We start from the raw sequence: 26724 nt of genomic DNA on the forward strand, positions 1-26724 counted from the left end.
CATTTCCATTTCTTGATTTTGAGGCCAGTAGTACAGCCCTGCTAATATATTTACATTCTTACAGCTTGGGATTTTTATCCCTATAGAATCAACTGTGTGACATACTTCAAAAGAGCAGAATTTTCAGAAGATGCCGAGCATCCATCCTCTGAAAATCTGACCCCTTTAAAATGTCTCAAGTTGGCCTCCAAAATCACTAGTCCCTTTGGAAAGTTCAGGCCATTATCTATTGTATAGTGATCATTTTTAATAGAATTAAACTCGGGCTGTCAAGCAATTAAAAAAATTAATCACAATTAATTGTGCGATGAATCACGCTGTTAAACAATAAGAGAATACCATTTATTTAAATATTTTTGGATGTTTTCTACATTTTCAAATATATTTATTTCAATTTACAACACAGAATACAAAATGTACAGGGCTTGCTTTATATTTATTTTTGATTACAAATATTTGCATAGTAAAAAACAAAAGAAATAGTATTTTTCAATTCACCTAATGCGAGTACTGTAGTGCAATCTTTTTATCATGAAAGTTGAACTTACAAATGTAGAATTATGTACAAAAAATAACTGCATTCAAAAATAAAACAATGTAAAACTTGAGAGCCTACAAGTCCACTCAGTCCCACTTCAGCCAGTCACCCAGACAAAAAAGTTTGGTTACAATTTGCAGCAGATAATGCTGCCCATTTCTTATTTACAATGTCACCTGAAAGTGAGAACAGGCATTCACATGGCACTGTTGTAGCCGGCATTGCAAGATATTTACATGCCAGATGCTCTAAAGATTCATGCTTCAACCACCATTCCAGAGAACGTGACCATGCCGATGACGGGTTCTGCTCAATAATGACACAAAGCAGAGCAGACAGTATGTTCATTTTCATCATCTGAGTCAAATGCCACCAGCAGAAGGTTGATTTTCTTTTTTGGTGGTTTGGATTCTGTAGTTTCTGCATCTGAGTGTTAGTTTCTTAAGTCTTCTGAAAGCATGCTCCATACCTCGTCCCTCTCAGATTTTGGAAGGCACTTCAGATTCTTAAATCTTGGGTCGAGTGCTGTAGCTATTTTTAGAAATCTCACATTGGTACCTTCTTTGTGTTTTGTCAAATCTGCTGTGAAAGTTTTCTTAAAATGAACATGTGCTGGGTCATCATCTGAGACTGCTATAACATGAAATATATGACAGAATGCGAGTAAAACATAACAGGAGACTTAAAATTCTCCCCCATGGAGTTTAGTCACAAATTTAATTAACACATTTTTTCAACGAGCATCATCAGCATGGAAGCATGTCCTCTGGAATGGTCACTAAAGCATGAAGGGGCATACAAATGTTTAGCATATCTGGCACGTAAATACCTTGCAGTGCCGGCTACAAAAGTGCCATGCGAATGCCTGTTCTCACTTTCAGGTGACATTGTAAATAAGAAGCAGGAAGCAGTATCTCCCGTAAATATAGACAAACGTGTTTGTCTTAGTGATTGGCTGAACAAGAAGTAGGACTGAGTGGACTTGTAGGCTCTAAAGTTTTACATTGTTTTGTTTTTGAGTGCAGTTATGTAACAAAAAAAATCTACATTTGTAAGTTACACTTTCACAATAAAGAGATTGCACTACAGTACTTGTCTGAGGTGAATTGAAAAATACTGTTTCTTTTGTTTATCATTTTTACAGTGCAAATATTTGTAATAAAAATAATAATATAAAGTGAGCACTGTACACTTTGTATTCTGTGTAGTAATAAAAATCAATATATTTGCAAATGTAGAAAAAAATCCAAACATATTTAATAAATTTCAATTGGTATTCTGTTGTTTAACAGTGCGATTAATCGTGATTAATTTTTTTATTCGTGATTAATTTTTTGAGTTAATCGCGTGAGTTAACTGTGATTAATCGACAGCCCTAAATTAAACCAGTTTTCATAGTTTAAAAAAAGCTGATTTATTTTACTAGTATATAGAGCTCAATTACGTTGACTTCATTGAGACTATTCGTGTGAGTAGCAGCTGTTCGATGTGAACCACACCGTGTTACAGATCAAAGTCCCAATTTTGCTCCCATTGAAATCCAAATGACAACTGACTTCATTGTGAGAAGGATCATGCCCATGTCTGTGATACAAGCAAGTTAGTCTGGTCACCATTTAGTTCGTCCAGCTGTGCCTAATATACTGATCACAGTATTATTATTATTATTTCTGCCAGGCATTGGAATGAGCAGATGCTTGATGAAGCTTGCAGACTGGTTCTTAAAGAAGTTTCTCTGCCAGGCTCAGCCCCAGGTGGGAAGGTGGAATATAGAAGGACTTTGATTGTCAGTTTCCTCTTCAAATTCTACCTCGAAGTGCTTCAGTCATTGAACAGGATGGTAAATTCATGTCCTGGGTTTATTTTCATGCAGTCTAGTGAAAGGTCTTGTACTCTGTGTTTATTTATCCAGTTTGTACTGCGTGCTGATCATAACTTCTGTGTTCACAAACAATTTAAAAAATACATAACAACATATTAGTGCCACTATTAAAAGAGCTCTCACTCTAAAAAAAATAAAAGAGAGAGAGAGAGAGAGAGATCATCTTCTTTGGTCTACCTCTTCTCAAAAGGACAAATAGCTGGGATAAATAAATGGTTTTGCAATGTGCATAAATGTCACAAACTAACTATCTATGCTATAATTTTTTGGTTTGGAGAGAAGACTTGCAGAAAAATCTGTTCAGATGTCATTGTGTGGTTCTAATTTTGATTTTTCGTTCTGAAGGATTCCTGTATTAAATCTGTTCAGTTTCCAAAGAAAAAAATGTTTTCTCTAATTGCCAGCCTTGCAAACTTAGCTTGGGCTCTGAGTCAAGCTGTTTTTTCCTTTCTCACCTATCACCACCAGCAGCAAAAGTTCTATGTCAGTTTTGTTCATACCTCAAAACAAAGTTAACCTCTTCTTACTGCAGTTCCTTTCATTGGTCTCCTGAAACAGCTGTGGTGTTATGCTCCAAATGCTTTTTTTTAAAAAAATTTTTAAATAAATATTTTATGACTGCTCAACAGTCTTCACTTCATTTTCAGCTACTTTTTTGGGCTCTTCTAAATAGGGGGAGACTTGAGAGGTTTATGGTCAATCATTGTGGTTGCTAATTCTTTTAACAGAAATGTTCGTGTTGTGAAAACATAACTATTATTATTAACACACTTCTCTTTCAGGACCCCCATCTGTATCCTGACATATCAGAGAAATATGGGAGTGTGCTACAAGATTTCCAACCCCAAATGCCCCAGAGCGAACAAATATACCAGGTCAGTGAGGATCTTTTAATACTGCCCTTCAGTTTAAAAGACACTGTTAAAAATTAAGATACAAGAAGAGCCCAAGCAGTGAAGACCAGATACAGATTTTGCAAAGCACTAAGGATGCTGAACTTCAGATTTATGAACACCTCGGGAATGGAGGTTGTGTGTAACTCTGAAATGTTCGTAACTCTGAACAAAACATTATGGTTGTTTCTTTCATATGTTTACAACTGAACATTGACTTAATACAGTTTTGAAACTTTTCTATTCAGAAGAAAAATGCTGCTTTCCCTTTATTTTTTTACTAGTTCATATTAAACACAGTACTGTGCTGTATTTGCTTTTTTTTTTTTTTTTATCTCTGCTGCTGCCTAATTGCATACTTCTGGTTCCAAATGTGGTGTGTGGGTGACTGGTCGGTTTGTAACTCTGGTGTTCATAACTCTGAGGTTCTTCTATATGTGATTGAACAGATTATCATGTGTTCAAGTAAAATTTAGCAGCAGAGGGGAGCAGAGAGCTATTCTTCATGTCCTTGTGCAGAAAATTTTTTCCTGTTCTGCAAACATTTTTGAGATTTCAAAATCTGCTTTCCCATCCCAAATCGGGACAAAAAGTCTAAATCTCAAACATTTTCATGAACCAAAAATCCAAAACCAATTTGTATTAAGGCAATCAAAATGTTTCATTTTGATAATTTCAAAATGTTTCATTTTAATTTTGACTTTTTTTACATTTTTGTTTCCTATCAATTAACTTAAATTACAAAAAGTCATTTCAAACTGAAAAATCAAACTTTTCATTTAGAAAATGACAAAAGAGGCCATTTTGACAATTCTGAAGCTTTTTTTTCCCTCAAAGTTTTTTTGAAACTGGAAATTTGCAAAGTTCTGGTTTTGACAAATTGGCATTTTCTGATTAAAAAATTTTAGTCCAAAAATTCATGCCCAGCTCTAGTGATGGTCATCTGGAAACAGCAGCATTATTCCTGGGGCTATATCCTATGTGACAGTGGGAACGGGAACCAATGGACAACTGAAAACATGTCTGCTGTATTAATATAAGATTGTATCTAATGTTCCAATTAGAGTTAAATCAAAAAATAACAGAGGGGAAGAGAAATTAAGCAGCAAAGGTAATTGGTGGAAAGAGATGTTGAAATTTGAAATGAGGCAGGGCATTGATGAGGCAAAAAGATATAGGAAGGCTATTCCAAGGGGCAGTAGCTACAGGGGAGAAGGCTCTTGTACCAGTGGTGATGTAGGGATAGAAAGAAGCCAGTATTAATCTGAAAATCTGAGGTAGCAGGGGGGAAAAAGAGGAAGGAGGAGGATGCAAAGTGCTTGAAGAATCTATTATTCTATCATAATGTGCTATTGTCAATAGCTCTTAAACAAAATTATATTCATGTGAAATGGGGTGACCGGACAGCAAATGTGAAAAATTGGGATGGGGGTGGAGGGTAATAGGAGCCTATATAAGAAAAAGACCCAAAAATTGGAACTGTCCCTATAAAATCGGGACATCTGGTCACCCTGATGTGAAATTACACAGAAGAGAGCCATATTCTCTGCTGGTATAACTCTGACTTCATTGCAGTAAACACATGGTTCTTACTAGTATAAAGTGAGAGGAGAATCAGGCATAGTAAGTTGTATACTACTTTAAAGTCAGTTTTCTAGCAAAAACAAAGAATGACTGTGGCTCTTTTCTCGTTGTTAAAACATGAGCAAAGTCAGGAACAACAACATCTGGTGGCTTACACAATTGCAGAAAAAATACCTCATTGTAACAATAACATATCACAAGGGATGAAACCATTTCTTTTAATATAGAACCAAATCTAGGTCAGAGTCAGTGTTTCATTAGTATTTTCATTATCACAGCATGTTTGAACAGGGAGAAACTTAAGTAATTGTTTGTCTTCATACATCACTGGCTTTCACACTGCTTATAAAATTTAACATTGTAGACAAACTTGTCATCCCCATTTCACAAGAGGAATAGCTTTCCTTTTCATAGATTTCCAGGAAGCACAGAGCTCCACTCAGTGTCACATGTAGCCATTTACAGATTTAGAAGATTTTTCAGTAGGTTCAAGAAGTTCATTTGTAGTGAATGATGAGTTATTAGAAACTTGCAACAGGATATTAATATATTGTGGTAAATGGGCTGATTAGCTGCTCCTAAGATGTACTTCTGACTGCATTGCATGTAGGAACATAGAATTGCATACTGGATGGATCAGTGTGGCCCATCTAGTCCAGTATCCTGACAGTGACCTGTGCCAGAAGCTTCAGATGATGGTGCAAGAAACTCTGCAGCAGGCAGTTATAGGAGAGCCCCCCACAGGGGAAACACTATCCCCCAGTAGTTAGAGATTAACATATGCCCTCAAGCATGAGAGTTTAAATCCCCTCTGAAACTACTTGTTTGTTGGTATTTTTAGATCCTTGCTGTAACTTTGGATAATCTTTCCTATATAAATGACAAATCCGTTTTTGGGTCCCACTAAGCTCATGTAAGAGTAGAACAGCAACCTTTAGAAAGTGACAGCAAAATGGTACAGCTGCCATATCACATCCCCCATTCATTAGAATTAGAATTCACAAACAACTTCATGTCCCTTCAGGAACCAAAGATGTCCAACAGGCAGAAAATATAGCACACACTGATAAGCAAAAAGGTACCACAGCACTGAAAGGAAATAGAATCTCTTTTTTAGTGGCATGTTAAAGTATGTGGAGAAGAGTGGCTGATAGAGAACCATCATTTGAGCTCCTGCTCTGCATGGGTTTATGTGCTAATAAAAATGAGATCACATTTCCTTTCAATGCAGTGATAGCACCTGATTTATTAGTGCTTGTGTTAGTCTCACTGCATTTTCTGTTTGCAGTCTTTGATTCCTCAGTGAACCTGGAGCTGTCTTTGAAATGGCAAACCCGTTATAATTAATGTGTATTAAAGTATCTCCTAGAGGCCGCTGTCAAGATCGGGACCCCATTATGCTAGGTGTTGTACAAACACACAAGCCCTGTCTACATAGGCAAGTTGAGCTGATTTACCATAATGTAGATTGATTTAGTTAAGTCAATGTAGACTCTCTTTGTGGATACTCTAAAATCAGTTTTAGAGCATCATATATCAATGTAATTAAGGTAATCAACTTCCAGCTAATTTGTTATAAGGGACACTTACACTGATTTTCAGATTCTGCTCACAGGCGGGGTGCACCTGGAAAACTGATTTAGTGAAATCATTACAATTTGTGTGTGTAGACAAGGCCGTAGTAGACAGTCCCTGCCCTGAAGAGTTTACAATCTACATAAACAAAGGGTGATTAGGGGAACAAGTGCAGTGGCTTACCCATGGTCAACCCAGCAGGGCAGTGACAGAATTCAATTCTCCTGAGTCCCAGTCCTGTGCTGCCAGCCACTAGACTGCACTGCTTTCCATACACCGGATATTCATGTCTTGGATTCCGTTTTAAGGTGTCAGAGACCACCAGCGGCCTGTCAACAGGCAGCGACTAAGCAATACAAGTTGGCATATTTTATTATTCAGATTATTCAGCATTGTGTTGCATGAGTGATTTCTAAGCAAGCCAGTGGACTGCTGTCAGTATTTATCTTCTGCAAATCTGTAGACTATGTCTTGGGCTTACTTTGTAATATGAGCAATTTAATCTTTTAACAGCAGGTATATAAATGCAAGTACTGAAAGATCTGTACTTATTCAGATAAGACTATTGTAATGTTCCATTAGAGGACAGTTGAGCTGGTTTGGGGAGTCCAACAATCAGGTTCATGGTAGGAGACATCTAATTAAAACTGTCATTTCTCAACGTATTGCCAGTAGCAGACAGTTGACTAAAAAGAAAACAGAGAGGGAGCTACTGGAGGGAGGAGAGGTTAATCCAACTGTCTGTGCATTGGAGACTGTAGGGGGAAAGAGGATTCGGAAATATGAATAAATAGCCAGTTCTCAGCATAGGGAAAGGTTAGTAGTGAGGAGTCAGTGGGATCAGTAGTTCAGGATGTTTATTAATGGACTGGAAAGGAGGGGCAGAGGCGGGTCAATGAGTACAGGACAACATTTGCCGATGGCAAAAAAATATTTCTCAAGGAGGACCTAGAAAAATAAAATGAATAGTCAATGCAGTCACATATTAAATTCCTCACTGGCAGCTATGAGGGAATGCACATTGGAAGGAACATTTAAACTGCTTGTCCATACTGAGCAGTGCTGAATTAATTTTAAGCTTTCAGGGGGGAAATCCAGGAGTCACTATGAATAGCGCACTGCACTGTATTGCCAAAAAGGTGAAATACACAACAGAAGCCACTTGAGAATAATTCAGAAAATTATTACAGCACCACTGTATCTATCAATAAGACAACACATCATCCTCTTGAACACTGTTGGCTACTTTGTGTCATAAAGATCATAGCAAATATAGAAAAAAATCAGGAGAAACTAGAAACAAAATGGGTAGACCTCTGGAAAAGATTGCATAGGAGGGATTATAGTGACCTCTGGGGATCAGCAGTTTAGTAAATGCTCCAGCCTAATCTGTATATAATATTATGCCAGAAGTAGGTGCTGTTAAACAGAGATTTTCAGACTCTAATAGAAGGACACCCTGGCTTGTCTTTCTTGGACTGGGGATTGGTTTTTTTTTACTAAGCAGGAAGTAAACCCAGAGCAGCTTCCCAGGGATCCAGTAGGACGTCCCATCATGCACCAGGCAGGTATAAAACACGCCACTGGTGAAGCTGTTTATTGCGATGACATTCGTGCTGTGGATGAAGAGCTCTTCCTGGCTGTGATAACCAGTTCCAGAACCCATGCAAAGATTGTGTAAGTGCATAAATGCCTGAAAGAAAAGTATAACCATGAAAGCATTGGTTGAGATTTTCAGAGCAGTGTAGGGTGTTTAGATGCAGAACTTTCCCTAGATTACTTTGAAAATCTCAGCCACTCTGCTTTGTAACAGAGGATAGACACTCAGAACATTCTGATGATGGAATACTAATCTGAATACCAGCTCAGCATCTTTGTAAGGCCTGAACTCCTCGCAAAAGATGCACTGGTATAACTAAAGCCTGGTCTACACTGGGGGGGGGGGTCGATCTAAGTTACGCAACTGCAGCTACGTGAATAACGTAGCTGAAGTTGACGTACTTAGATCGACTTACCGTGATGTCTTCACCCCGGTGAGTCGACTGCTGCTGCTCTCCCGTCGACTCTGCCTGCACCTCTCGCCAAGCTGGAGTACAGGAGTCGACGGGAGAGCACTTGGGGGTTGATTTATCATGTCTAGACTAGACACGATAAATCGACCCCCGCTGGATTGATCACTGCCCGCCGATCCGGCGGGTAGTGAAGACAAACCCTAAGATTGCACTGATTTAGTTAAACCAATGCAGTTTGGACACACATATCAGTTTAAACCTGGTTTTCAGCACTTTAACTTGTTTGTTAACAGGTGCAAGCTAAATTGTTATAAAACATGTTTAAAACCAATATAGAGTTTAACTAAAATTACCCCATTAATTAAACTAACGTATCTGCTGTGTGTAGATGAGTCCTAAATATTTGTACTTGTCATCAAGTAACCTGGTTGCATTACTGATTCTACCACTCTATGGCACAGATCTTTTCTCCTTCTAATGCAGAAGAGATTGACACATCCAGCCTTCTTTTGTGTTTCAGAACTACACCAGTAAATCCCTGACCTAACACTATTGTCCTAATTTATAATTTCATCAGAGCACTGTGTGCTAATTACATGATTTCTTCAGCATTGTCATTAGACAGGAGATGGTACCTAAATTTGCAGGGTTAACAAAACTTTTGGTATTTAGATAATACCAATACAAATCTTGGCCTGAAGTCCCTTGGTTTGATTTATATACTATCCAGGCAGAATACATATGTAGAGTCAAACAAGTGAGAGAGCATCCGAGCTCTTCCCACAGACTACAACACACATATTTGTTTTTAACATTCAGTCATTATAATACAAGATTCTCTCTTGCTTTGGGAGAAAGGCATACCTTGTAGAGGATGGGTTCTTTCTGTCTCTACCAAAAGAGCTGGAGTGCACAGCAAGGGGCTGGTTGTTTCACAGATGATATTCCTCTATGGAGAAAATGGGCCACTGCCATCCTCTCCACCACAATTCTGCTTAATGGGGGAAAGGAACAGTGACTTGCTTATTACAAAGCAAGCCTTTTCTGGAAGGGAAACAGCTCACCAACAGCCTTCCCTTCCCTCTACCCAATCTTGATATCTCTAAGGAGAATAAAGACAGTGACCAGCAGCTTCCACAAAGAGCTGTGTGAGAGCAGAGTCTTGTGGCACAGTCTACCTATGTATATATTGTATCGTCTTACTTCACGTGCAACAGTGTGTGGCGCTAACTACTTTATACTTTCCCCCTAGATCGATTGATACATCAGAGGCCCTCAAAGCACCAGGAGTGTTTGATATTATAACAGCTCGGGATGTCCCAGCCACAAACGAGTTCTACTATTACAGTGATCCAGAGATTATATTTGCAAAAGATAAGGTATAAAGTGTCTGTCAGTAGCTATGATTTTTCTTTGGTGATGTCTCTTTGATCCTTGATTTATAATTAAACTAAACAGGAACAATACTGACTCTTGAATTTTTGTAGAATGTGTATGTTGGGAATTATTTTGGCTGCTCTGTGGGGCAACTTCTTAGTTCTTTTTCCATTTCCTTTCTAAGTATCAAAATAACCGAACTCTGTGACATACTTCTTTAAGTCAGATGAATCAGACTAGTCAGGATATAGGGTAATCTTTTCTAAAGCACCTGACGGTATGTCTACACTGCAGTTTGGGAATGAGGGGCTGAGCGCAGCACATGTAGACATACCCAAGCTAGCTTTAATCTAGCTAGTGTGAGCACCAGGAGCAGTGAAGCCATAGCAACATGGGCTTTAGTGTGAGCTGGGTTGCACAAGCCCACACTGGGTATTTACTTGGGCAGCTAGCTAGACTTAAGTCTGTGCTATTGTGGCTTCACTGCTATTGGTGCATGAGCTAGGTAGGTTGAAGTCAGTTCAGATATATCTACACGTGATACACTCACACCTACAATCACAGTGTAGATATTTTCTGAGTCGCGTAGGCTCCCAAGTCTCATTTTTAGAAGTGACTCAGGCCCTTGGGAACCTATGTTTCATGGGAAGTCCATAGGACTTAGGAACCTAAGTCACTTAGGGACTTTTGAAAATGCTGTGCTTGATTCCCAAATAACATTGATAGTTCTACTAGTGTATTGGTTTAGGGGAAGGTTTATAGCAAATAAAAAGGGTTAAACCAAAACAAAAAATAGAAAGAGAAATGTGAATACTATTTATTTGAGTCCAGAATTTCAGTAAGCACACCTGGGGATCATTTGAATACAGGAAGTATTTCCACTGTACTTCGCAGGTAATTTGCGTGGGTCAGATTGTCTGTGGTGTGGTTGCGGATTCAGATGTTCATGCCAAACAAGCAGCTGCAAAAGTGAAGATAGAGTATGAAGATCTGGAGCCAGTGATCCTGACTGTTGAGGTAATAATTAGCCTCATCCTTCTTGCTTTTTCACGGACTTATCTTGGGCAGGGAAAGCAGCTGTTTACTCTTCACTTGCTATTTACTTTTTTTCTAACAAGTATGACTAATTGGATTCTCTTTTTAAGGACTAAGGGCCAAATTTTTGCTGTCACTTATACTAGTACATCCCCAATTATGTCAATGTAAAAAGAGCAGAATTTGGCCAAGTTTCCACTTGCACTTGGTTGGTTAGTTAGTTCTTAAGGAAGATCCTCACTTCCTCATATAGTAACAAACAGGGATCTTTCACATCTAAGGATTCCCCTGCCTGTTCCTTTCTGGGATTATGATGTGTTCTTGCTCTCTCTTCAGGCCATACCAACTGCTCCAGGAAAGCAGTTCTTGGAATTACCCAGTGAATGACAACAATTCAGAATTCCTGATCTGGGAACTCTGCCTATAAATAGGGGCAGGTTAAAATTAAATGGGGCCTGTTCTCCCCCATTTCACTGCTTAAATAAAATATTAGCAGCCTCTCGCAGATCTCAGTGGGTTGAAGTACAGGGCGGATTTTGACTTATACTAGAGCCTAGTTCATACCACACTGCCTAGACAGACATTCTTCCTAGCAACTTGTATATTAGAAACTTGCTTTGTTATGTGGCAGTTGAGAACTTGTCTTTGTTTAGAGTAGCCATTACTGTTGGGGAGTTTGACTGAAGTGTGTGCTCCCCTGATGTGATAGAGACTGGCTTGCATATCAGGAGAAGAAAAGCATTGAGAAGCAAAGTCCATGCTGTCTATTCCTATCTAAGGCCTTGGCTACACTTGCGCGTTGCAGCGCTGTAAAGCAGCCCCCAGTGCTGTAACTCACTCCCCGTCCACACTGGCAAGGCATTTGCAGCGCTGTATCTCCGTGGTTGCAGTGCTGCATGTACTCCACCTCCCCGAGAGGAATAGCGAGTATTGCGCTGCCACGCCAGTGTGGCCACCCAATGCGCTGTGAATGGCCTCCAGAATTATTCGGCGGTATCCCACAGTGCCTGTTCTAGCCACTCTGGTCATTAGTTCAAACTCTACTGCCCTGGCCTCAGGTAACCAACCATGTGACCCACCCTTTACATTCCCCGGGAATTTTAAAAATCCCCTTCCTATTTGCTCAGCCCGGCGTGGTGTGGAGTGCTATCAGCGAATCTTTCCAGGTGACCATGCCTCCACGTGCCAAGTGAGCCCCAGCATGGAGCAATGGCGAGTTGCTGGACCTCATCAGTGTTTGGTGGGAGGAAGTTGTCCAGTCCCAGCTGCGCTCCAGCCGTAGGAGTTACGATACCTTCGGGAAGGTATCAAAGGACATGATGGAAAGGGGCCATGACCGGGATGCCCGGCAGTGCAGGATTAAAGTGAAGGAGCTGCGGAGTGCCTACCACAAAGCCCGTGACACAAACAGCCGCTCGGGTGCTACCCCCACGACCTGCCGATTCTACAAAGAGCTGGATGCGATACTTGGGGTTAACCCCACCTCCACTCCGAGCACCACCATGGACAGAGCCGGTGTGGGGGGTGGGGAGGAGGAGGAAAACAGGAGTGATGGTGGTGGACCGGATGGAATCCCTGGAGCCATGCAGCCAGGAGCTCTTCTCGAGCCAGGAGGAAGGTAGCCAGTCGCAGCGACTGGTACTTGGTGGAGGACAAACAGAAGAGCAGGTTCCCGGTAAGCGGGTTTTTTTCGGGAAGGAATTTTTTCGGTGCGGGCTCTTTGGGAGAGGAGGGTTAGGCATGCATGCCTAGATGCGGAATAGTGCATTGATGTGGTTTATCACATCGTGGTAATTGACCTCGGTAATCTCCTCGAATGTCTCATCCAGAATGTGTGCAATGCGCTTGTGCAGGTTTATTGGGAGAGCCACCGTGGTCCTTGTCCCAGCCAGGCTAACGTGTCCGCGCCACTGTGCCACGAGGGGCGGAGGGACCATTGCTGCACACAGGCAAGCTGCATATGGGCCAGGGCGGAAGCTGCATTGCAGTAGAAGACCCTCCCTTGCTTCCCAGATCACCCTCAGCAGCGAGATATTGTCCAGGACGAACTCCTGTGGAAAATGTTGGGACAGTGTTCAGTGTAGCTGCCCCCTGAAGATGTTGGCTCTCCCCAAGGCACAGAAACCCAGAGGACAGTGCAGCCCTGAAACAATTAGTCCCCCTTACTCACCATTTTGAGGCTGCCGTGGGATATGTGTGCTCTGTTTCGGACGGGAAAATTATGCTATTGTGTAGACCCTGTGTGTTTTCTACTCCCTAAGTGCGGGGGGAATCATTACTCTGTCTGGTATAAACAATGCTGCCTCTGTTAAATGTTGCATTTTGCCTATACAGCAGCAACAACCTTGAGACCTCAGCCGTCCCTCTTATCGCCTGCTCAGAGACTGCAAAGACTCAGGAAGAGACCGCGAAAAAGCAAAGAAGACATGCTGCAAGAAGTGATGCGGCAATCTATTAAAGAGAATGAGAAAGCACAGAACTGGAGGGAGAGAGAAAGCAGGATCCGCCAGGAAAACGCAGGGCATCGGCGGCAAAGCACTGATAGGCTCATAAGCATCCTGGAGCGCCAAGCAGACACTATCTAGGAGCTCGTAGCCATGCAGAAAGAGGAGCAGTACCGCAAACGCAAACGCCACCCCCCTCTGCAGCCCTTGTCCCAAAACTCTTTCCGTTGTGCCCCATTGTCACCTCCAACCCACTTTCCCCAACTTCCATGTTCTTCACACCACCCGCTGCCTCCAACACCAGCATCTTCACCACCCAGCCCTGAAAACCACGACCCTTACCCTCTGCACTCAACCCCCATTACCATGCAGTATAGCTGTCCTGAAATGCAGCACTCACTGCACAGCACACCAGACAGGACATACGCGAATCTGTGATTGTACTGTTCCCCACCCCACCCCCTTGTTTCTTTTCAATAAATAATTTTTTTTTTCTTTTCAATAAATGGATTTTTTGGCTTTGAAAACATTCTTTATTATTGCATAAAGTAAAAGACTCCTTAGCCCAGGAAATAAACAGGCCATGCAAGTCTGCTTGTCTGCTTAGCAGACACTGATTCCCTAAAGATTGGAACTACTGCACTTCACTGCTGGTTTTCAGCCTCAAATTGCTCCCTCAAGGCATCCCTAATCCTTGCAGCCCCGCGCTGGGCCCCTGTAATAGCCCCGCTCTCTGGCTGTGCAAATTCAGCCTCCAGGTGTTGAACCTTGGAGGTCCATGCCTGAGTGAAGCTTTCACCCTTCCCTTCACAAATATTATGGAGGGCACAGCATGCGGATATAACCGCGGGGATGCTGTTTTCGGCCAAGTCCAGCTTCCCATACAGAGATCACCAGCGGCCCTTTGAACAGCCAAAGGCACACTCCACAGTCATTTGGCTCAGCCTGTAGTTGAACTGTTCCCTGCTGCTGTCAAGGCTCCCTGTGTAGGGTTTCATGAGCCATGGCATTAACGGGTAACCGGGATCTCCAAGGATCACAAAGGGCATTTCAACTTCCCCTAACGTGATCTTCCGCTCTGGGAAATAAGTCCCAGCCTGCATCTTCCTGAACAGCCAAGTGTTCCGAAAGATGCGTGCGTCATGCACCTTTCCAGGCCAGCCTGTGTTAATGTCAATGAAACGCCCACGGTGATCCACAAGCGCCTAGAGAACCATAGAGAAATACCCCTTCTGATTAACATATTCAGATCCTAGGTGGGGTGGTGCCAGAATAGGAATGTGCGTCCCATCTATCGCCCCTCCACAGTTAGGGAACCCCATTTGTGCAAAGCCATCCACTATTTCCTGCACGTTACCCAGAATCACGGTTCTTCTGAGTAGGATGCGATTAATGGCCTTGCAAACTTGCATCAACACGATTCCAATGGTCGACTTTCCGACTCCAAACTGGTTTGCGACCGACTGGTAGCTGTCTGGAGTTGCCAGCTTCCAGACTGCAATAGCCACCGCTTCTCCACTGGCAGGGCAGCTCTCAATCTCGTGTCCTTGCGCCGCAGGGTGGGGGTGAACTCCTCACACAGTCCCATGAAAGTGGCTTTTCTCATCCAAAAGTTCTGCAGCCACTGCTCATCATCCCAGACTTCCATGACGATCTGATCCCACCACTCGGTGCTTGTTTCCCAAGCCCAAAAGCGGCATTCCATGGTGCTGAGCATGTCCGTGAATGCCACAAGCAATTTTGTGTCGTATGCGTTACGCGGCTCGATAGCATCGTCGGACTCCTCACTGTCACTTTGGATCTTAAGGAATAGTTTGACAGCCAAACGTGACGTGCTGGCATACGCCTCAGCAGTTCGGACTCCATTTCCCGCAGACAGATCGTGCTGCACAGAAACAGTTGAAAGATGGCGCCAAACATGAATGGAAACAAAGGGATTTTGGGATGCAAAGCGATGCATCACAGGGTGTTGGGACAGGACCCAGAATGCCCCACACCCACGCCCCCTACCCACGGCACCAGAATGGGAAGAGGTGCTCTGTGGGATAGCTGCCCATAATGCACCGCTCCCAATAGCGCTGCAATTGCCGCAAATGTGGCCACGACAGTGTGCTGGGCAGCTGTCAGTGTGGACAGACTACAGTGCTTTCCCTACTCTGCTGCACGAAGTCAGGTTTAACTCACAGCGCTGTACATCTGCAAGTGTAGCCAAGGCCTTAACCATATAGTGCAGTCTCTTTCTGTTCCATCTTGGTCACTTACAAGCTGTTCTGTTCCTCACCACAAACCAGACTTCCCTTTTTGTCCTAGGGAGAGTCCTACTGGACAGCTGTCAAACAGTGGGGGAATAATATAACACTGCTCTACAGCCAAAATGCTTCTGAAATAAATGTAGTCAAACTTTACTAATTCTGGGTCACTGAGAACGAAAATGATGCTTAAAATTGTTGACTGGCTCTAGTTTTCAAGATATGCTATTGGGTCAGTATATATGTCCCTTGACTTGGGAATGGTGGAGGATAAGTGAGTTATAAAGGGAAAGGATCTCAATTTAAACCAGAAATGTGTGTACCGTTGATCTCACCTGTGACAAATGCCTTTTCCTAACCAGTGCCCCAAGTCTGGTTTGAGACAACTCAACATCATATTAGCTGCATTTTTTCTAACCCCTCAAAACAAACAAAATCTCGCAGCTACTTGCCCCAACATCTGCAATACTCTAGTGAGAACGCCCAGCTAGTGCTATGAAAGAGTTGGCCACGTCTATTTCCATTGGTAAGAATTTCACCTTTCCACACGGGATCTTGCATTCCACCTGCAGAGCCTGCACGTGTCCCGGTACCCAAAGGATGACTGCAAGTGCAAAGCCAGAAATAAAGTTCCCGGGACTGTAGGTGCAGCATCAAGTCTCTTCACTGGTTGTGTAACAGAACAGCTCTTCGAGTTCGCATGGATGACTCACTGTCTGGGAGCGCGCGCCTGACAGTAACGAGTGAGGTATTCTTAACCAGACTGTCTGCTGCAGAACTCAGGGCCGGGATTAATTATCACCTGCAGATGAATTATAAACATGAGTGTTATTTCCAATTAAGGGAGGAGATCTGGAGAGAGCAACAGGCTGAAATGGGCCAGTCACAAAGTCAAGTTCTGCCAAGGAAAAGAACCATCCCAAGAGAACCTGCAGAGTAAGCATGGGGAGCAGAAAAGGGCGACACGGCTCAGGGACTGGCAGGAGCCGGCAGGCTGCTGGAGTGGTTGTGACCCAGGTCTGCAGTGATAAGTTATCAACACAACTGTTTGCTACCCTAACGGAACTGAGTTCTCAGTGCAGTTCCTAGGGCACAAGGCTTTGTCTACACTAGAAACCAGTGTCTCTTTTCCAGCTGCCCAAGCACCAGCTAGAGCATTGGGAGCAATTTTCAAAAGTACCTACGGAGTTAGATGTCCAACCTCCATGGACTTTGAAACCCTCTGACAAGAGCAAGTGTAGACCATCCTCAGGGGGTTTTCCAACTGACTCATGAAGCCCTGCTTTGCTCAACAGAACAGGGTTTTATAACCCTGTGGCAACACTGGCTGAGCCAGACTGCATCATTGCTGGCACTCCTGCAGCCACACAATTGCTGGGAAACAGGGAGGTCGTAGTGAGGCTTGGAAGGATTCGATTTTTTATCAGTAAACGTTGGTGTCGATTCCACCATGCACAGACCAGCAAAAAAGTATTTCAATTGATAATAATCAACATTTACAGAGAGGCAAAGAAAGAAACAGGCTGCTGGAGAACTTACACTGCTCTACAGCCAAAATGCTTCTGAAATAAATGTAGTCAAATTTTACTAATTCTGGGTCACTGAGAACAAAAATTATGCTTAAAATTGTTGATTGGCTCTAGTTTTCAAGATATGCTATTGGGTCAGTATGTAAGTCCCTTGACTTGGGAATGGCGGAGGATAAGTGAGTTATAAAGGGAAAGGATCTCAATTTAAACCAGAAATGACTAAAATACATCTTTGACTGGATCTATGAATAAATCTATGACTGGGTTTGGACAGTACTTGCTTTTTAGGTAAAACAATGAATGATGCAATCTGAAGTTGGTATTGCGTCATACATGATATGAATTGCATCATGTTATTCCTAGAAGTCATGGATGATGCAATCATAACGAAGCTTACATCACTCTGCTGAACAAATTGCCCTATATCAGCTCTAGAAATCATACAGTGTCATGCTCTCTTATTTGTCAGTGTTTGATTTTGCAAAGGGACACATTTCTGTTTAGCCAAAGTGAGCAGAGATGCCTTGTACTTGTGTGAACAGTGCAGATAACTTCTGCTATGTTTGTGGTGAAGTGACTTTTGCATCACAAAAGCCCAGTATAACCACTATGGTTAAGAAAGCCTATCACCTTTATTTTGGCTGCAAAATTGGAGATCAGGACAAGAGGTGGGCCCCACACATATGCTGCAACACTTATGCAACAAATCTTCACCAGTGGTTGAACAGGAAAAGGAAATCTATGCCTTTTGCAGTGCCAATGATTTGGAGAGAGCCAACAGATCATACCAGCAATTGTTACTTCTGCATGCTGCCTCCAGTTGGGAAAGGTGTGTCAAAGAAGAAAAAGTGGACTGTGCATTATCCAAACATTCCATCAGCTATACGCCCAGTATCCCACGGAGAAGGACTGCCAGTTCCTGATGCACCAGAATCATTCTCACTTGAGTCAGACGAGGAAGAGGAAGAGGATGAAACTTCTGGTCGTGAACCATCAATGTCACAGGACCCACATTTTCTCCCATCCTCCTCCTCTGAACCACACCTCATAACACAAGGTGAACGGAATGACCTTGTCAGGGATTTGGAGCTACCCAAGAGTAAGGCAGAGCTGTTGGGCTCCAGACTACAGCAGTGGAATCTCCTGGCAGGTGATGTTAGGGGTTTCCATGTTCCGTGACCGTCAAAAGGATCTTTGTCCCATTCTTCTTCATGGAAGGTGATCTTGTAGCCTGCAACAACATCGATGGTGTGATGGCAGCCCTCAACATCGTTCACGATCCAGATGAGTGGAGACTGTTCATTGATTCATCGAAGATGAGTCTTAAAGCTGTTTTACTGCATAATGGCAATGTTTTGCCATCAATTCCAATTGGTCATGCAGTCCATATGAAGGAAACCTATGACAACATGAAACAACTTTTGAGGTGCATAAACTATGACCAACATCAGTGGCAGCTTTGTGGCGATTTGAAGGTTGTTGCTCTCTTGCTTGTTCTGCAGACTGGATACACAAAGTACTGCTGTTTTCTCTGCGAATGGGATAGTCGTGCAAGAGATTCCCACTACATCAAGAAAGATTGGCCACTCCGACAGTCATTGGAGCCTGGGAGGAAAAGTGTTCAGCATCCACCACTTGTTGAATCAAGGAAGATTTTGTTACCACCCTTACACATCAAGCTGGGTCTGATGAAGAACTTTGTCAAGGCCATTGACAAAACACAAGCAACTTTCAAGTACCTCCGTGGAAAATTTCCAAGGTTAAGTGAAGCTAAGATAAAGGAAGGTGTCTTTGTTGGTCCTCAGATTCGTGAACTTTTCGAGATGATGCATTTGACCATGCACTGCATGGCAAGGAAAAGATGGCATGGAAACCTTCCAGTTAGTGGCAATAAATTTTCTCGGAAACAACATGGCAGACCACTACAGGTTGTTGGTGGAAAACCTCCTCGAGGCATACAAAAGCCTTGGTTGCAACATGTCACTAAAGATACATTTTTTGCACTCTCATCTAGATTTTTTTCCACCGAACTACGGAGCAGTGAGCGACGAGCACGGTGAGCGATTTCACCAGGACATTGCAACAATGGAGAAACACTATCAGGGCAAATGGAGCCCATCAATGCTTGCAGACTATTGCTGGACAGTGACAAGAGATGCTCCATTTAATGAATACAAGAGACAAGCCAAGAAGCGCCAAGTAGACACTGAATAGGACTAAACTATGTACATAATAGTTTTTTGCCTTTTGTTTCAGAATAAATTTTATTTATATAACCCTTTTGCTGATTTTTAAAGTGCTACATAAACAGGACAGGTAAAATATTATCATGTAAAGCAACCATAAACACATGAAAAGACCTAGGTTTACAATTTATGATTAAAACTCTACTATCTACACAATATACATAGACATAAAATGTAAAAACTTAAATATCTTAGAAACAGTAGTGAATCAGTTGTTTTAATTGTCATATTTGAATTCAGCACATCAAAATACATAATAAATAGCACATTTTATCTCTGAAGCAGACGACTTCTCAAAAATTGTAGACCAGTGTAATTAATAAAATACCTCTGCACTAGCATTCTGTAGGAAAGCAGAGGTCATCAGTAATGCAAGATTGAGTCACAGCAACATTTTCTTGTCCAATCTATAAAATCCTAAACTTCTGGAATACTGTGATGGAATTTGGTAGTCTGATAACTCTCTCTCTGGTACCCAGTTCCCCATATCTTTATGTAAGGTGCACGGCAATCATATTGATAATAAAATGCTGTGGAAAAAAAGAGAATATTTAAAATTCTCAAACTTGTGTGTGTGTTTTCCACCACTGCAGGAGGCTATAAAGCACAATTCATTCTTTGAGCCACAAAGAAGACTAGAACAAGGAAATGTCGATGAAGCATTTGAAACTGTTGATCAAATACTTGAAGGTAAAATGCAGAATGTGTTGAGTGGATGGAGGGAGGTTTATGAGAGCTTCTGCCAGTTTGAAGTCTGATACTAACCAAATGGATCTGGGCAAAATGGAAATTGTCAAATCTTCATCAGAATTTATAGGGACAGACTTTCAAAGAGTGGCACTTAAATTGCTCCTTCCCATGTCCCTTTTAAGTGCAACTGGTGATGTACTGTGCCTACTATGCAACACCAGTATAGCACTACTATCTGATTAATTTATGAGAAAAAATATAATCCTCCCATTATTTACCATGGACTTTCCTGTCTCTGTTTTACTGTGATACAAAAGTGACAATCTACGATATGGAAATATTGATCCAGAATACTTGGTGGGGCTTTGGAGTTGCAGAGCGTAGATCCTCAGCTGGTGTAAACTGTCATAGCTCGATTGAAACCAATCAGGTGACTAACAACAGCTGACATATGTCCTGCAGAATTTGGATTTTACCCTCTTGCTAGTCTGTTCCCTTTCAACCACAAATTTCTCCTTTTCTTCCCCAGCATCAGACCTGGCTTGTTTGGTGCTGATCCTGAACAACCACGAATAGCACTTCCCTTCCGCAGAAAAATTACTGTATTCCACGTCTGATTTGATTAACACAAGCTGGCTCAAGATCCTGTCAGCACTCTCAAGCCTTCCGCATCCCAGACTCAAGACACTTAGCTTGATATTGACAATATGTGTGGCAGATTATCTGGTAGTGTAAGTTGGCACAGTTCTGTTGATATCAATGGAGCAGGGCCAGTTTACACCAGCAGAGAGTTTGGCTCATATTTTTATGCTAGATGTTGCACCTGCTGCAGCTGGTTTCTCTTGCCTGGTTGCACCTTAACAATGGTAGCACCAGCAATTGTGTTGATCAAGTACGTTGAGTCTTAGGTTTTGTGTAATGTGCATACTTGGCCTAGCCTCCTCGTTCCTCCCCTTTTTACCCCCCAGCCTATCAGCAACACTTATGTCTTTATCTTTGGAACAGGGGAGATCCACATCGGGGGACAGGAACATTTTTACATGGAGACTCAGTGCGCGCTTGTTGTGCCAAAAGGAGAGGATAAAGAAATGGACGTGTATGTGTCAACCCAGCATCCAGCACTTATCCAGGTAATGGAGAGCCTTTTTAGGCAATTCTTTAAAGACTTGACAGTATAGCTCTTTGTGTGTGGTTTGAAAATCCATCTTAAACTGTTTATGATGCAGTAGGAACATGTGAATTACACAGTTGGGTTATCCAATGTCCATTGCTCTCCACTACACCAGTAGCATGCCAGCTCAGCACCGCTGACCCATCAGCTGTGCACTGATCTCTCTGGCACCAAGGTAAGGAGTGTGTAAAAGCCCTTCAGTCCCCTTTGAAAGTAGTCTGTGCTCTAGGGCACGATCCTTTAAGGTACAGAGTTCTCCCTATGAAGTGCTAAGCACGCTCCACTCCCATCTTCTTCAGTGCTTTGTACGTGCATTAGCTGGGGTGGCGACAACTGCCTACTGCCAGAAATATAAAGGGGAAATTCACAAAATCTAACGTGAGAGAGGTAAGGTTGGTGAGGTGATATCTTTTATTGGACTAACTTCTGCTGGTGAAAGAGACAAGCTTTCAAGCTCCACAGAGCTCTTCTTCATGTCTGGGCTAAAACCTAGTAGAGCAGATTGTCTCTTCTTAGCTACACATATGGCTTGTGAAGCAGAATGCATTTTGAACAAAATGCTGAGATTTTGTATTAGGTGTATTTTGCCCATTGTTCAGCTCCCATTTTCTGTGTGTGTTACTTTTATATCACTGATAACAAAAATCTGCATTCTTTCTTGGCTGTGTTTCATAAATGAGGGACACTGTCAATCACATTTCTTCATCTGTGACTAATAAGGCCGAGATTATTAAAACCAAACATTTAAAAAATCTAATGTCCTTATTATGGATTTTGCTTACTTCCTGCATTTCTCTTAGCTTGGACAATTGTCTATAGCCAGTTTCACTTTCAGGTTCTCCCTGTTGCAGTATTTGGGTGCAAATGTTTGGGGGTATTTATTTGTTGAAAAATAGATGTTTCCATGGGAATTAGAAAGAAAATCATGGAGACATAGCTTGGTCTTTTCTATAAACTTTTTTTGCAAAACTTAAATTTGGGCCAGATTTGAGCTGACAGGGTCCCTTTAAAATTGCAATGTTATAAAAAAGGGATATTGACTTTACAGGAAATGGTGGCCTCATGTTTAGGAGTTCCAGCCAATAGGATCATGTGCCATGTAAAAAGAATCGGTGGAGCTTTCGGTGGGAAAGTAGGGAAAGCTGGTCTGTTGGCATGTGTTGCTGCAGTGGCAGCAAACAAGTAAGTGTGGCTCCCTGTTGTAAGAGAGAAAAGGGGAGGAATAATAGTTACCCACCAGGTCCCTTCCCTTCCCAGAGGTGCTCCCACTATACTAGCTAACAAGCCACAAAAACCTGTCAGTGAGTTTTATTTTACTCTCTACTCTTGAAGGGTTATAAGCTGGGCTGAGGCGATGCGATCTAAACAGAGCTGAGACTGGTGTCAGCCAGAAATGCTCTCAAAATTCTTGACAAGCTTATGGGGAGCTACCCACCTGTCAGATTGGGGATCTTTTCCACACATAGGGGTTGTACTGACCTTGCTACATCAGTTTCAAAATTGATTTAGTTAACTCAGTGCAACTTTCTGGTGCAGACACACTCATTTTGGTTTTAAGAGTGTTATATTGATTTAGCCTATATTGATTCCTTACTGATTTGAGCTAAATTGATATAAGGCATTCTTAAAACCAAAATAAGTGTCTACACAAGAAAGTTGCACTTAGTTAACTCATTGTTTTTCAAAAAGGGAAAAGAAGATTATGTCATGGGTCTGGACCCAGCAAAGCATATAAATAGTGCCTACTTTATGCACAAGTAATCCCATTAAAATTAAGCAGGTGCTTCAGTCCATCCCTGTTCACCAAAGCACTTAAGTCAATGCTTAAATTTAAACACATCCTTTGTGCTCTGCTAGATTTGGGCCCCTGGGAAATAGCCATCCTTTTAGTAGCGTCTGTAACTTTGTCTGAAGTGTAACCCTCCTTCCCCCTTTTTTTACATTTTTAATTTAGAACTGGTCGTGCGGTTCGTTTTATCCTGGACCGGGGGAATGATATGTTAATCACAGGGGGCCGACACCCTCTCGTTGGCAAATATAAAGTAAGTGGAAGAAAAATGCTGTGCCCAAACCATCAGTCCACTTTATGTGAATGGGATTTTGCCAATACCAGTAGTTAAGGTTAAGATTTTGTCATGCTTATTTTTAGTAAAAGTCACGGACAGGTCGCGGGCAATAAACAAAAATTCACAAAAGCCTCAGCGGCTCGGAGCTCTAGAGTCCCCACCACCCACAGCGGCTCAGAGCTCCAGGGCCCTCATCACCTGCAGCGGTTCAGAGCTCCAGGGCCTCTGCTGGCTGACAGCTCTAGCCGTCCCGTCTCAGGGCACAGGGCTGAAGCTGAAAATATCATGGAAGTTTCTGAAAGTAATGGAATCCATTACCGCCGGGACAAAATCTTATCCTTACAACTAGTTAATATTGTTTTTAACTAGTAGGTCTATTAATGCAAACAGCTGTATTAATTCAGCCTTAATTTGAGACTCTTAGTTAGGAAATTCAGCGGTAAGGTCTGCTAACCAACTTTAACTCTGCCTCCTTGCTCCTGCCTATATCTCTGCTTTCATTTCTTTCTACTCCTTGCATGTCTTCTTCCTCCCATAATTTCTCCCTTTATTTCTTTCTCTCTGGAAACTGGAATGCATAAAGAGTCCTTGGCCCAACAAAATTTCTCTGCACACGTTTACGCTTGAGGCCTTGCTGTGCACAGGTTCAAACAGAGGAACCACTAAGTTTTTACATAAACACAGAATCAGTCAGGAAAAACAGCACCTCTGGTTACAACCCAGTCCTCCAGCTACTGAATACAACCTCTACTTCACCCAAGGCCTCTTTCTGACCTGATTATCAGTAAAAACTTTTATAGAAGTTCCTGCCCTCTTGTCAGCAGTGATGGACAGGGTAGCCTGGGCAACACTGACTTAAATCAAATCAATAAAAAAAAAAAGTCAGAGTCTATAAACATAAGAGTCAGAAAACCTTTGGCTGTCAGGGCTATCATCTCTGTCTACCTCCCTTGCAGTTCGAGAGGGTTATAAGTGTCTCAGAGGCAGCCTGGTGCAAGCACAGAGAACTGTTGTCCTCTTCAAGTCCCAAGGTCATCTGCCACTTCTCATCCTGTTCCTCCCTCTTTATACCTGGGCTTCCCCTCATTAGCTACAGCAGCTGTGGGCTTGTCTCTTCATAATTGACATTTCCCACAGCTGAGCCAGCATGGGGTAGTTTTTGCTGACTGCAGGTAGGAAGGGTTCTTAACCCCTTCTTGCCTGTGTTTTATGTGGGGTTTGTAGACCCCATAGTACCTTTCTCACCTCCCCTTCCCACCATGCTCTGGTCACAGATTCATAGACTTTAAGGTCAGAAGAGACCATCGTGATTCAGTGATTTCCCAACACCCCCCCTGAATTTCCCCAACACCTCCCTCCCCCAGTTTTGTGAACTAGTTACATTCCAAACCTGGTGGCTGAACTTTGCGACTTTGTCCTGACTCACAACTATTTCACATTTGGGGACAATATATACCTTCAACTTAGCGGCACTGCTATGGGTACCTGCACGGCCCCACAGTATGCCAACATTTTTATGGCTGACTTAGAACAACGCTTCCTCAGCTCTCATCCCCTAATGTCTCTACTCTACTTGCGCTACATTGATGACATCTTCATCATCTGGACCCATGGAAAAGAAGCCCTTGAGGAATTCCACCATGATTTCAACAATTTCCATCCCACCATCAACCTAAGCCTAGACCAATCCACACAAGCGGTCCATTCCCTTGACACTACTGTGCTAATAAGCGATGGTCACATAAACACCACCCTATACCGGAAACCTACTGACCGCTATACTTACCTACATGCCTCCAGCTTCCATCCAGGACACACCACACGATCCATTGTCTACAGCCAAGCTCTAAGATACAACCGCATTTGCTCCAATCCCTCAGACAGAGACAAAAACCTACAAGATCTCTATCAAGTGTTCTTAAAACTACAATATCCACCTGCTGAAGTGAAAAAACAGATTGACAGAGCCAGAAGAGTATCCAGAAGTCACCTACTACAGGACATGCCCAACAAAGAAAATAACAGAACGCCACTAGCCATCACCTTCAGCCCCCAACTAAAACCTCTCCAGCGCATCATCAAAGATCGACAACCTATCCTGAAAGATGATCCCTCACTCTCACAGATTTTGGAGACAGACCTGTCCTCGCTTACAGACAGCTCCCCAACCTGAAGCAAATACTCACCAGCAACCACACACCACAGAACAAAAACACTAACCCAGGAACCTATCCTTGCAACAAAGCCCGATGCCAACTCTGTCCACATATCTATTCAAGTGACACCATCATAGGACCTAATCACATCAGCCACGCAATCAGGGGCTCATTCACCTGCACATCTACCAATGTGATATATGCCAGAAATGCCCCTCTGCCATGTACATTGGACAAACTGGACAGTCTCTACGCAAAAGAATAAATGGACACAAATCTGACATCAGGAATCATAACATTCAAAATCCTGTACGAGAACACTTTAATCTGTCTGGCCACTCAGTAACAGATTTAAAGGTGGCAATTTTGCAACAGAAAAGCTTCAAAAACAGACTCCAATGACAAGTTTCAGAGTAACAGCCGTGTTAGTCTGTATCCGCAAAAAGAAGAACAGGAGTACTTGTGGCACCTTAGAGACTAACAAATTTATTAGAGCATAAGCTTTCGTGGACTACAGCCCACTTCTTCGGATGCATATAGAATGGAACATATAATGAGGAGATATATATACACACATACAGAGAGCATAAACAGGTGGGAGTTGTCTTACCAACTCTGAGAGGCCAATTAATTAAGAGAAAAAAAACTTTTGAAGTGATAATCAAGCTAGCCGAGTACAGACAGTGTGATAAGAAGTGTGAGAGTACTTACAAGGGGAGATAGAGTCAACGTTTGTAATGGCTCAGCCATTCCCAGTCCTTATTCAAACCGGAGTTGATTGTGTCTAGTTTGCATATCAATTCTAGCTCTGCAGTCTCTCTTTGGAGTCTGTTTTTGAAGTTTTTCTGTTGTAATATAGCCACCCGCAGGTCTGTCACTGAATGACCAGACAGGTTAAAGTGTTCTCCCACTGGTTTTTGAGTATTTTGATTCCTGATGTCAGATTTGTGTCCATTAATTCTTTTGCGTAGAGACTGTCCGGTTTGGCCAATGTACATGGCAGAGGGGCATTGCTGGCACATGATGGCATATATCACATTGGTAGATGTGCAGGTGAACGAGCCCCTGATGGTATGGCTGATGTGATTAGGTCCTATGATGATGTCACTTGAATAGATATGTGGACAGAGTTGGCATCGGGGTTTGTTACAAGGATAGGTTCCTGGGTTAGTGGTTTTGTTCAGTGATGTGTGGTTGCTGGTGAGTATTTGCTTTAGGTTGGGGGGTTGTCTGTAAGCGAGGACAGGTCTGTCTCCCAAGATCTGAGAGAGTAAAGG

General features: G+C 42.4%; 1 protein-coding gene across 1 annotated transcript in view; it reads left to right on the forward strand.

Moving 5' to 3' along the window:
- The window catches only part of LOC117885114 (aldehyde oxidase-like), a gene marked incomplete in the record, with an annotated part of 182419 nt that overhangs the window by 30119 nt on the left and 125576 nt on the right, over positions 1-26724 (forward strand). The window contains 9 exon segments of the mRNA XM_034786274.1: positions 2216-2378; positions 3203-3295; positions 7977-8149; positions 9737-9863; positions 10756-10878; positions 19958-20054; positions 21060-21184; positions 22274-22407; positions 23180-23267. Coding sequence (XP_034642165.1) covers positions 2216-2378; positions 3203-3295; positions 7977-8149; positions 9737-9863; positions 10756-10878; positions 19958-20054; positions 21060-21184; positions 22274-22407; positions 23180-23267 — 1123 coding nt within the window.

The sequence above is a fragment of the Trachemys scripta genome, chromosome 11 (assembly GCF_013100865.1).
Source record: "Trachemys scripta elegans isolate TJP31775 chromosome 11, CAS_Tse_1.0, whole genome shotgun sequence".
In the NCBI taxonomy this organism is placed as follows: domain Eukaryota; kingdom Metazoa; phylum Chordata; order Testudines; family Emydidae; genus Trachemys; species Trachemys scripta.